At 39.9% G+C, this 13,786-nt stretch overlaps 1 protein-coding gene across 1 annotated transcript in view; it reads right to left on the reverse strand.

Moving 5' to 3' along the window:
- Window positions 1-13,786, reverse strand: part of SCARA5 (scavenger receptor class A member 5) — a 343,414-nt gene that overhangs the window by 88,475 nt on the left and 241,153 nt on the right. Inside the window, exon 7 of the mRNA XM_075201143.1 lies at window positions 2,337-2,390. Within this exon, the coding sequence (XP_075057244.1) occupies window positions 2,337-2,390 (54 nt within the window). The remainder of the gene's footprint in view (window positions 1-2,336; window positions 2,391-13,786) is intronic.

Consider the following 13,786-nt stretch of genomic DNA (forward strand, 5'->3'; position numbering starts at 1 on the left):
TGCATTGGATGCTGTCACCATTGAAAAAATGGTGGAGGATTACTTTGGTGACAGCATCCAAGTAGACATGTCAGATAGTCCTTACTTGTACTGGCAGGAAAAAGGCAGTTTGGAAGCCCCTGTACAAACTGGCTCTATTTTACCTGAGTTGTACCCCCTCCAATGTGTACTCCGAAAGAGTTTTTAGTGCAGCGGGGAACCTGGTCAGTGAGCGGCGAAGGAGGTTGCTTCCGCAAAATGTGGAGAAGATGATGTTCATCAAAATTAATTATCAATTCTTCAATGAAGACCAGCAATGGCCTCCAGAGACTACAGAGGGACCTGTGATTGTGGAGTCCAGCAGGGACGAATTGATAATGTGTGAGGATGAGGAAGTACACACTGAAGGGGGCGAGGAATCAGAGGATGAGGATGAGGACGACATCTTGCCTCAGTAGAGCCAGTTTACTTTGTACAGGGAGAGATTTTTTTTTGTTTATATAATACACCATGGTTACCTTTAAAAAGACACATGAAAGTGTTCTATTTTCTGTACTTCTTTTCTTCAAGCTGCTATTAATGATTAACAATTTGCTTTTGATGCGATTACCATAGCAACCACAGTCGTCTGACATATTATGTAGTGAGCAGAGAAGCGTTGGAACTCCCCCCTTCTCAATAAGTACATTCATAGCATAATCTACTGTGCCCCCCTCTCCTTCCGCTGCCATCACATGACCACCGAGGAGCTTCCTAACTGACTGGCTGTGCCTCTGAGATCAGGTTACACTTTCCTCGGGAATGAGCAGAAACCAAATGTTTCCAACTAAAAGACACTTTTTTTTGGGTAGTAACCATATAACTCTCCACCACAAAGCAAATTTGCAAACGGAAGACTGAATTATAGGGTGTACTGAAAAATATAAAAAATCAGCTACATGTTACTTTATCTTACAAAGGTACAAAAGTTGCTGTTATAAAAACAAATCCACGCATGATTGCGGCTATAAAAAAAATAACACGTTTTACAGTGGATGAACAAGCATGAAAAAAGCATACAGAGCAGGAGCCTACTGCGAGGGGTCGATGACATTTATCTGCCCTAGAACCACATGTGTGAGAATAACAGGTAGGAAATGTCTGTGTCACTTTTTCTGGTGTTGTTTCTGTGGGAGCGAGCTTGATGCAGAGTGTGTGGCGTAAGGAACAGTATAATCTTCACAGACTGGATGTTTAAAATCAGAGGATAACAAAGTCTTTATTTTAAGGCACCAGACAACAGAAGGAAATTGTCTGAGCCGAGCAAGTAACGGACTTCTGAAATGAACTTTCTCAGACCTGTGGCGACATTGAACAGGGAAGGAAAGATATCAAATGCTCTACTGAGTTTAGAGAGTTGTTCAGACTACAGTGTGTTACAAGCCAGCAGAATATATATATATATATGTACAAGTTAAAACATGAAATATTTGTACGCATGTTAATGCACAATTACTATCTATTTCCTGAATGTGAAGGTGCAAAGGATTGGACACCCTACAGTTGATTCATTAATATTTTTCAAGGCCTCAAAACATGATAGACTTGTTTGGTCTTAATTTAAGCCAGGAAAAGGGAATTCCGGATCTGAATAAATCCTCTGATCCTTCAAACCTCTTAGCATATTCTCTCCACTCTCAACAGCCATGAGCTCCACTAAACAGCTGACTGGGGACTGACAGTTAGAAATGAGGCGAAGACTATACAAATATATCTAAATGGTTCCACCTTGGAATTTGCAGATTCCAAGTTGGAACTATACGAAACATCACCCAGGAATCGACGTTGGGGGAACTGATGAAGCCAGTTCAAGGGGTATATTTACTAAACTGCAAGGTTTGAAAAGGTGGAGATGTTGCCTATAGCAACCAATCAGATTCTAGTTCTCATTTATTTAGTACATTCTACAAAATGATAGCTAGAATCTGATTGGTTGCTATAGGCAACATCTCCACTTTTTCAAACCCGCAGTTTAGTAAATATACCCCTAGATCTATGATAGAACTATTCGGACACTGGACAGATAAGCAAAGCACAACCCACATCTCACTGCAAAGGACCTGCCGAAAGGATTAGCTGATACTGGAGTAGTGGCCAGAGTACACAACAATGGTCTGGATGGAACAGTTGTCAGAAGGAGATGGAAAAGTTGTCAGAACGGAAATAATCATAAAGCAAGAATAGAAAGACTCTTAGCTGGGTACACATTTATATATGGAAAGATATCACTTGTCAGATACAAAGGCCAAATCGTTTCTGATGAACGTAACATGACATTGGTCTTTGATAAAGAATGAAAAGCTATAAATCTCTCTTACCTATTTCTCCTCTGTCTCCTCTTTCACCCTTCTCTCCTTTTAGTCCACGATCACCTATAAAATAAACATAAGATTGCATTATAAGTAACATCTAACATGTTCACCATATTTGCACTTGGAGTTCAAGGGGAAGGAGCAGGATTGTAATAGGGGGATTCTAATGTTGTCTTTCAGCAAATGATTCATATTTAATGTACATACATACTCTAGAAATACTACATAGAATATATAAAGCCAACCAATGGAATCGGTGCCTGTGCTTGTGTAGAAATGACAGAGGAACGGCCTTTCCTCATCTTTTATTCAATGTCTGGTCTTCAAAAAGGGTTTCGAGCACCAATAGAAACCCAGCACTTGCTATGGAGTTATTTACCAAAATTGATAAAAAAAAATTGTTTCTTCCAGAAATTGGGTCCACTCTTAGTTGCACAAACTAGAGATGGGGGCTTCTTGCAGTGCTGTCCTTATGAACTAAACACTACATAGACCAGGTCTATCGAACATGTGCAGAGATGGGGCGGTTTACTAGGCTGTCCCTCCAGTTACTAGTGTTCTCTCCTGGAGAACTACTGGAGAGAAGGAATATGGCACACTGGCTCAAATGACAGCGGGGTCTAGATTGGATGGCAACAGCATTCCTCATACGAGAAGACGTCTATAATTTTAATTAGAGCACTCTATTAATTTTTTTCGCTCTAGAGTGGTGATTCCAGCAGCTCTTCAGTACAGATCTCCATTACAAAGGAGTCCTTAGAGAAGAGAACTTTATTGGGTAAACAAATAGTGTTCCTGGTGGGTACCCTCGTCAGTGCACTTGGCTGGTGTATGAGGTTGGGCTTGTGCAAGGTTGAAGTCCCTTTTAATAGTAGCCGATGGTAAGGTATTGCAGTTTCATGAAAACAATAACTTGTTTGAAACCACTAATTTGAAGAATTTATTCCCATTAGAGTATGCTTTGAAATATGTAATTAACTTGTAAATTGTATTAATTGCACATTTTTGCATTGTCTACAGTGATGTAAAGTGATTCATAACATATGAGCTGGACCTGCCTGACTGGTAAATTACATATTTTGGTTGGAATGCCCCCTTGCTCATACCCAATTGTGGGAGACTTTTACCATGGTGAGGTTGCTGTGAAGATTATTAGGTTACACATGAATACAGCATAGAATACAGCATGAAAACTTGTCTTCAGCAGTCATGATTGTATAGGGATTTTCCACTCTCATACAAGCTTGTCCTTAACAGCATAAATATGAATACTGCTTACTATATGTCTCAGCAAGAACAAATACTATGGTTTTCATGGAGAACCTTGTAGAAATACAATATGATCGACAACCCATGATCTAATAGAAATATTAATTCTTTTGGAGCACGACATGGAAGATTAAGCACATAAAAGAACATTATATTAACGTCATAAAGTTTCGTTGTCCATGTATTTACATAATAAGGTTAAATTATTGTATGTATTTAGCTGTGAGCTAATTACTACATAACCCCCAAAATTACTGATTTTTTTTGTGACCAAAGGGGCTCGATCTATAATAAAAGGGTGTGTCTTCAAAGGAAATTGGGTAGTGTGTGTGGACTCAGGGTAAGTCTGGTCCAATCAGGGATGTGGCCTAAGTTGTACCGATTTATCTAAGGTATTGGGAGATATTAAAACATGATTTCTTAGAATACAGATAGAGCAGTCATCGGGTAAGCTTGAGGTCACAAGAAGCCTACTGAAGCCACAACTGGCCCACGGGCCACTGCTTAGATATGAGTTCCACATAGGATGAAGAAATTACACAAGTATCATCCAACAGACACAGTGGGAAATGTGATGACTTACATGGGAACAAGTGATCATCAAAATAGAAGACTGGAATTAGTCTATAGTAATTGGCAGGCATGTGAAAGAGGAAACACTCATGTATTTATTGTTTGCCCATTTTATTCTCGATCCATGAAAAGCTTCACAGAGGAGTCTTTTTTTTTGCCTTGGTTACTCAGTGTCTTGGGGATGTAACTTTGTAATTTTTCTGCCTTATTGAGTAAACCCTGTTTCCAATTGCTATATTGGAATCGGTTCCAGCTCACCTGTGTCAATGTGCATATTCATACACAAAAGATTGTTAATTTGTCCTCCAGAAGTCAGAGCAGAACATAGCAAGACTCATCTTCCTCTCACGCTGCTCCTCCTCCGTGTCCCCTCTGTCTCGCCTTACACTGGCTCCCCTTCCCCTACAGAATCCTTTTCAAACTCCTCACCACCACTAACAAGGCTCTCTCCCAGTCTACTGTCTCTTATATCTCTAACCTCCTCTCCATTCACACTCCTGCCTGCTCCCTACGCTCGGCCAATGACCGCCACCTCTCCTCCACTCTAATCACCACTTCCCACTCCATAATCCAAGACTTCTCCTGTGCGGCCCCCCTTCACTGGAACGACCTCCCTCGCTCCATCCGTCTCTCTCCTAATCTGTGCTCTTTCAAACGAGCACTAAAAACTCAATTGTTCCTCAAAGCCTACCAACCATCCACTTAACCCCCTCTTCTTCTCCGCTCGTTCTCCCCTCTCTCCTTCCAGCCCCCCTTTTCTCCCCCATACTCCAACTGCCTCCCCTTGTGTCTGTTTTGTTTACCCTCCTTCAGGATGTAAGCTCGTATTAGCAGGGCCCTCTTCCCTCCTGTCTCCACACCTGCCTGGAGCTTCTGCAGTATTGGTATTTTTTGATTATTGTTCTGTATGGTCTCACCCTGTATAGTCTACTGTTTGCTCTGTGTACAGCGCTGTGGAAATCTTGTGGCACCTAACAAATAAACAATAAGAATAATAATAGCAGGACTCAGATGCAATTGTAAAGCGCTACGGAATTTGCTGGCACAATATAAATAAATGTTGATGATGATGATGCACCAGCCTGGAGAGAAGATGCAGCAGAAGAGAGTCGGCATAATAGGCACACAAGGGTTAGTAAAAAGAGAAAGGAGAAGAAGCAGCAACTCCAGCCCTGATCACAGAAGGCACATGAAGCCTATAGTGGGCCAGATGTGGACGCCACACTGTCGACACTCAATTCATTCTGTTGTGCGGTAAGGTTGGGGTAGAAAAGGGAACGCGTAAGACGGACTCTAAGCTTTGTAAAAATGATCAATCCAAGGTATAAATTTTAAGTGGTAAAAACAGTAATGGCTTTCAAAAAATAGGGAGCTCTAGAAAGGGGTGCTGATAGGCATCTGTCCCTGGCTTGCCAAAGCTCCCTATTCCGCACCTGGAAACAGAATGTATTAAACTAGGCACCTTTATTGACCATAGTCTTAGCCAGCACCAACTCTAAATCCACCCTTTATATAGATCTGTTTTATAGAAGTAAAACATTTCCAAACAACTATAAACCCTATTTACATTTCATCCTTGGAACACTTCCTTCAAAAGTCCCAGTCTCCAAATATATTAGCAAAAGTGAACCGCTAAGTCATGTGATAGGGCTTAAAAATTGAATATAAATATGATGCATTTGCTGAGTAATTTAAAGCATCTGATGTCAAACAATCAGGACTGTATAATTTGAAGCCAATGTTTTGGGACGTGTTCCCAGAAAAGATGAGCCAGGTTGTGGAGGAACTTAGCTGAGATAGACTTTTTCTGCAGAACAATCCGTTTCCCACAAGTATGGAGAATCTCTGTTCTGGTTCTGTGAATTCTAGTTTCACATGAATAGAGCTGTGATGATTGACAGCCAGTCAGATCTGCTGTGCGGTGTGGTTGGTGAAGAACTGGGAATATTTTGTGGAACAGTTTTGTAAATTTGGCTCCACTCTAGATCCAAACCTCCTGGCCCATCATATCATCAGCCCTCTATTTATACAGATTCCATTACACAACAAGGGTGGGTCTGAAAAACATTCACAAACAAATTTCTTTTTGTACGATCAACGATGATTATCTTGACACAGCATAAAGCCTCATAGCTGCAGCGAGACCTATCCAGTTACATAACATAGCGAGATGGGAATATTTATGAGGAATGAGGGATTCATTGGAATGCGTAATTTCTCACAATGGGATCCAGGGTCGTAAAAACTTCCCTTCAACTGCTCTGCGGGACATTTATTTTATAGTTGCACTTGCTGCACAGTTTTGGAACTAACTGGTATAAATATTGATTTGGATTTGATAGGAACGTACATTGGAAAAATAATTACAGATTTGAGGAGAGGTTCAGTTCTGGAGATTCCTTTAAATTCCTAATGTGAATCTGTAACTGGAGGAAGTATGAGGGGAGAGAACAGTTCTGATTTCCTTATTTTGCTATACAGAGCCCTTTGCATTAAGCATTTAGCAATGAAACAACAACAATGAACTATCCCTTAAACATCCATTTTTCTAACTTGTTCTGCAGCAGATGCTGTGATAATTAACAAATTTCCTGAAAGGCAAATAGAATATGCTGTCAAGGAGGATATCATACGAGTCCTTCTGAACAAGGATATAAAGAGCTTCCTGGATCAATGGGGTAAATATATAATGCTGGTGTGTGTTTGCTAATAACAATGTAACACAGTCACTGGTAACATCCACTCATTCCTATTGTTGTCCACTCATCTAAAAGAATATTAATTGATTTTAAAAGATAATTATTAAATGTTGATGGAGTTAAATACATTTTGATAAATTGCTAGCCTTGGTGGGATGGAAATTGTTAATGTACTTGTTTGGAGAGGTGCCATGAATTCTAATATCCACTTGAATGTTTTGTTTCTTTTTGTCTATACTCAATTTTAACAACAGCTGGACATCACTTAATAGACATAAGAGAGGTCACAATCGGTAACGTGCTACCCAGGATGCCCCTCTGTCTCATATTACATGTAGCAATCAGTTTTTCCGAATCCAAAAGCAATATCATGATGAAGAAGTTTAGAGAATTAATGCACCCCAAAAGCCACATAGGTGGAGCTGCTTGGCCTTACAAGGACACAGGACAGAGAGTAGGTTTCAAAATTTCTGAGGGGATTGTTAAAGTCAAATTGAATGAAGCCAATCTGGTCATTATTACATCAATCAGATTGTTGTATTATTTTATTATGTATTTGTACTATCATGTTCGATCGCAATATAAAATATATTGTGACAAAGGGAGGGATTTACTACAGGCTTCTAAAAGAGTTGTTATGTATTTAGCTGGCAGTCTACTCGGTCAAGTTGAGATATTTTTGAAACAGTGCAGAGAGATAGGGGCCATTTAACGTAACCCATCCAGGTTGTACACAGCTCTAAAGTATATGTATTCAGCCTAGTTCCCCACCAACACCTCTCCGCAGTAGTGACCATGTGGTTGAGTCAAATATTTTCATGAAGGTGTCTTGTGATTGTTGTGACAAGGATTCTATATAAGGCCCTCATTTAGAATAAAAAAGGTTCCACTCCTTTTTCTATATCCGGGAGTGCTGCTCTCCTATCAAAGTAGAGAACCTCTAACAACACTGACTTTACCATACTGAGTAGGGGGAAGAAAGTCGAAATCCAGTTTCTTAGTAAGATTTTTTTTTCGCAAAGGTCACCAAGACTGTCAAAACGGGTTTAATGTCAGTCTCCGGGAAGTCTGGTAGCTACTCACGTATGTCAGAAAATAGTAAAGCTTTAAAGTCCTTTCCCAGTTAAATGTGGAAACTAGACTTTATAAACATAACCTTATCTCAAAATCTCGTTATCTCTATACAATACCAAAGTTTGTGTATCAGAGTAGCCTACACTAGTAGTACACTAGTTTGAGGGCTATAACACTCTTGAGGATTGCTTTCCATCCAAAGAGAGATAGATGTTGGTTTTTCCAATGATTTAGGGGATAATGAGGTGTAATGTGGATACCCATCAATTACACGAGAATTGCGGGGAAACCTCTCTTCCGTTAGACTTCGCGCCTCTCTGGGGGAAGTATCCACTTGAGCAGACATCGAGGCCCATCCTGACTCTGAATCCGTGACAATGTGTCAGACTTCCTATTCATTTCAATGGCAATACATTTCAATGCGGTTTTCAGCATGAGCGGTAAATTCAGAAAATACATTGAAATGAATGTGCCAATGAAAACGGACAAGCTTCAGTAACATTTGTTTTTATTTGAAAAGCATGCCACTCCCCCTCCCAAATTCCTCAGCTAGTCCCAGCGCTAGTTAGCTGGCACTACTTCCCACTAAAACACAGGGACAGACAGTGTGGGCCCCCTGCTATATTGGTAATCAGCACCAGGATAACACATGCTGGACTAATCCCACTGTTATAGGGTGCCCCAGACTAGTTCCAGCCTGGTCCACATGGGGCCAAGCAAATGAGCGAGCCAGCCCTCCTTCCCAGGGACAACTTGCCTCATGCTGAATAACACTGGAGCTCTTCCTGGTACCCCTGGAGTGACGAGGTAACAGTGGGTGTAAAATTATGAGCAACTACAGTGGCAAATATGGCTTTCCAGTGGTCTCGCTATTGTGATATATTAATAAAATGGTCAAAGAGGCGTCTCACAGTGTCTCTGTTAGCGTTGTTAACCCTTTGTGTGTATCTTTATTTTTTTGTATTATACAGCTTTGGGCGTGCTGTTACTTATAGACAGCTTTACCTTCCACTTCATGTCATGTAGGTGATTGGTATCATGATCCCCTCAATGTGAAGCGCTGCGTAATATATCAGCGCTTTATAAGTCAACGATAATAATAATAGTTCCACAAATCTAGTATTGTCTCGGACCCTGGGGTGACGATCCTCCCAAGACAACAGCTCTAAAACCTTCCACGGAGAGCGATCCGTATTAAACAAGTAGGCCATTTATTAACCGTATCTGGTTTATCTCCTCTATGCAACATATTTCTGCCCTTATGAACCATAAGGTACCCAAATTCTGAGAAATCTGGTCCCCATTGGTTTAACTGGCAGCAATCTCCTGTTCTGGGATTCACCTGAGGGTAAATTCCCTCCCCCCCTGCCCGTCCCTATAAAGCATAAAAATAACACCACAAAACCACCGCTTCATTAAAGCTGTTTGTTTTTGTTTTTTGATTTGTTATTTCTATTTTTTAACAGTCAATTGTCCATTTTTGTGTTTTAAGTTGTACATGCTCTTCAAATTTTTTCCTCCTGGACTCTTTGTTTTAGTACCTACAGGAAACTGTTCTGTTTGTAAATGTATGCATACTGTTGTGTATGCGGTTTTAAAATAAAAAATTTAAAAACAAAAAAAAACAAGTAGGGCATTTCTTAAATGTTAATCTGCAACGGAACCCGTCATTCTGTTTGTATTGGCAAATGCAATGACTAAACAGCAAAAAAACTAAAAACAGGACAGAACAAGAAAAACAAAGACACGTAAAAGACCTAAGCAATTTTATTCCGGGGAAAAAAACAGGACTGTCCTGGAAAAACAGGGACACATTGAACCCCTAAGCAAAGAGTTTTGTCCTGTAAAAATATCGGACACATGAATTTTTAAGCAAAGGCCATGAAAAAAAAAAGCAGGACAATCCTGGAAAATACAGAATTCATGAAAGCCTTAAGTAAGAAGCATGGAAAAATCAGGACTGTCCTGGGTAAACTGGGACACGTGTGATCATTAGAAAAGAAGCCGTCGGTACGGTTGAGAACTCGCAGGAAAAGACAATGGGCTAGATTTACTAAGCTGCGGGTTTGAAAAAGTGGGGATGTTGCCTATAGCAACCAAACAGATTCTAGCTGTCATTTTGTAGAAGGCACTAAATAAATGAAAGCTAGAATCTGATTGGTTGCTATAGGCAACATCCCCACTTTTTCAAACCCGCAGCTTAGTAAATCTAGCCCAAACTCTTTTCAGCTGAACAAAAAGGATAACTCTCCTAGCCGGCCTCAGTTCTCTATCCAGGTCTAGAAACATATGGTAGCACAATGTCGTAAACATAGACCGAGCAATTACACAGAGCTCCGTACGATGGCGATCATTAAATATCCCAGACCTTGCTGGTTTAACGCACAGCACTATATTGTTTAAGCTTAAATATAAAACTGTAATAAAAAAGTACAGGAAATTCTTGCCCTTGAACTTGAAGATTCTATGGAAGAATTGTTCCCAGGGGTTGCTCCTAGCCCCCCGCCCTGATGAGAAGCAGATGAGCATGGCTCAGGTTGTTAGACGCTGCACATTGTTACTGACTGGTATTAAGTGCGAGCGCCACGTGTAGGAGTACAGTAGTGACGTAGGTTTGTGGCCATACGTCATAAAGGTTGAAGGGGCAGCAATTTTTATTTACTTCCTTCATATGTCTGAACATAACGTTCAATATTAGCTTTAATAGAACTAGATTGCAGGTTTATTACATGATGGTATTATTATATATCGTTCCGTGCCTGAATACTCAGGTCTCTTATCCACTGAGTCAGGCACCAAAGTACTAGTCAACCCTTTTCCCCATAAAAATGGTTGCCTACTTATCATGTATCTAAGGGTGGCGTTAGCAAAACAGAATATTTATTTTTAAAGGGTTATAAAAAGTAGTTTATTCATGTGATTTAGAAAAAACAACATTATGTAGAATATTTGTTTTTTGTGTTTGCAATATAAGTGTGTTTATTTGTGTGCATATTTTGCTTGTTTTTTAATGTAATGAAACTTGGTTGATAGCGGGATTGATGCTCAATAGGACGGAGAGTGACAAGTCAAGTGACTAAGTAACTTTTTCCGCGGCAAGACCAGTATCATCAGGACAGGTCAGTCATTTTCCCCTGCCCTGGTGATATTTTTTTTTAGATAAATTTAGTTATTTATCATCAGCGCTTATCTCAGTGATAAAATCTTACCCTGTCAGCTTCGGTTAGCCAAGTAAATGAGAAATAACCCCTGTTCAGCTCTGGCAAATCACTTGTCGTTGGATGAGCTGAAAAATCAAAATTTGTTTTCCCATTTCTTCTGCGAATGCAGAAATATTGTCCCAATATTCCTAATCATTCAGCAGACCATAATGCAGGAGATTCGCCCATATCGAATTTTTACTAAAGATAAATTTAATTTGTAGACAAAAATAAGGTAATTAAAAGGAAATATATTGTGGAAAAAATAAAGAATTGGCTGCATGCAGATTTAAGAACATCATAGCGGCAAAAAGGTAAAAGGTCCCGATAGTATACTCTGGCAACCAATCAGATTATAGCAATTGTCTTACATGTATAAGTTAGTATATAATGGAAGGAAATATTTGATTGGCTGCAGTCTGGATCAGATGACTTTTAATGTTGGATTTATTCAGACTCACATTATTAAGTAAGACGTTGAGGCAGTGTAAATGAACCCTGACATGAAAAGTGTTTGGAAAGGTCATAAAAAGCTAATTTGCATTTACACAGACTTTGTAGGGCTGACATCACACTGGAATGGGGGCCGTGGATACCTGCAGTATGTTTAAAATGTCCTGTAAATCAGATTTCTTAAATTTTGGGGAGTCAATTTCATATTGAGAAGTGTTCCTTTATTCATGCCCTCCCAACAGACAGAGACTGGTCATTGGTACATTTACCATTTTGGCTGTTTATTCCTTTTTTATTTTACAAGAAACTATTGTATTATATCTTGTATGTCATTTTTTTAAAAATTGTTTTCATCTTAAACATTGTGGATTTATATTCGATATTAAATTATACTTGATAAGTTCTTGTCCCTGTGTTCTTACAAATCCACATGTCAGACTTAGCTTGGTTTTAGAACGATACATAGTTGAAACAGAGGAGATCATTTAGTTGATGATAATTCTGGGTCAAAGGGGATCATTTGGTTGATGATAACTCTGGGTCAGAGGAGATCATTTGGTTGATGATAACTCTGGGTCAGAGGAGATCATTTGGTTGATGATAACTCTGGGTCAGAGGAGATCATTTGGTTGATGATAACTCTGGGTCAGAGGAGATCATTTGTTGATGATAACTCTGGGTCAGAGGAGATCATTTGGTTGATGATAACTCTGGGTCAGAGGAGATCATTTGGTTGATGATAATTCTGGGTCAGAGGAGATTATTTGGTTGATAACAACTCTGATGAAAGTAAATTGTGATAGATTAGTATAAAGAGGGAATAGAAAGGCTTTCCGAGTGAGAGTGTTGGCAAAGACAAAGCTAGTGTGTGGGATACACAAGGAACATTTTTATCAATTTTATACAGACCAGGGGGTAAATTTATCAATGTGGGCATTTTGCAAGTTGGTTGGCCTTTAAAGCCATTGCCTCTTTAAATTTTCCCTGCAAAGTCACCGGATATCGGTGACTTGCAAAATGCGCACATTGATTCGTTTACCCACAGGTGGTTGTTTTCAATTAACCCTTTGTCACACACAGGGAAGTAGCAATGAAGATTTTCAATGGGGGGGCAAATGGCCAAGGACTACTATAGGGACTTGGAGCCCCTTTTTCTCGTGTGTGGTATCTTGTTTTACGACAGTTGTAACAGTGACTGTAGATATACAAAGACTCCCAATCCTATGTTAATTTTTATCAGTGTTCTGTGTCACTTTACCACAGTACAAACCACCAATATGTGCTGCACATTACAGCATTAATATAAGGATGATCAAAGACTATTTTGTAATACCCGGCGAATACGTTTTATTGCTGATAATCAAAACAATAATGTAAGCCAATGAACCTGGACACACAGGATTTATAACTTTGCATCAATGTTAACATTGCGTGTATCTTTCACAGGTATTAGTGATAATAATTATTTATGTATATGGTGCCTTTCTCCCAATGGGATTCAAAGCAGTTGACATTGCTGCCGAGTGTGAGGTGGCCATCTTGGGCGCACTATGCTGCTATTGTATGGAATCGCTGACATCAGTCCCTTCCCCGTTGGAGCTTACAGTCTATAGTCCCTACTACACACACGCTAGGGTCCATTTTTTGTCAGAAGCCAATTAACCTACTAGTATGTTTTTGCAGTGTGGGAGGCAATCGGAGCACCCAGAGGAAACCCACGCAAACAAGGGGAGAAGATACAAACTCCACACTGATAGGGCCATTGTAGGAATAAAAGTCCTGACTCCAGGGTTGTGAGACAGCAATGCTAACCATTGTGCCACCATACTGCCCACATTAATGCTCAGTATTATATAATGTACAATCTTCCTGCTTTTTCCCTTATTTTATTTTATTTTTTTTGCAAAAAGGATAATAACTCTAACAACATGATACAAAACAATTGTGACAAATCTAAAAACATTTCCCGTTTTAACCCTTAACAAACCCCTACTGGCAGGGGTGGGGGGAGGGTACTTCAACGTGTCATCCTGGGAAGAGGCGGAGGAGATCACTCCTTTTACTTTGATATCACACACAAGCCCCCAAATATGACCCCACTCACTCTTCTCTCACCTCCACCAGCCCTGTATGTTCCTCTAGCTCCCCCTACAGGGGAGATCTCTCCTTCCATTCAACCAATGAGATT

Source organism: Mixophyes fleayi, chromosome 3 (assembly GCF_038048845.1).
Source record: "Mixophyes fleayi isolate aMixFle1 chromosome 3, aMixFle1.hap1, whole genome shotgun sequence".
Classification (NCBI taxonomy): Eukaryota; Metazoa; Chordata; class Amphibia; order Anura; family Limnodynastidae; genus Mixophyes; species Mixophyes fleayi.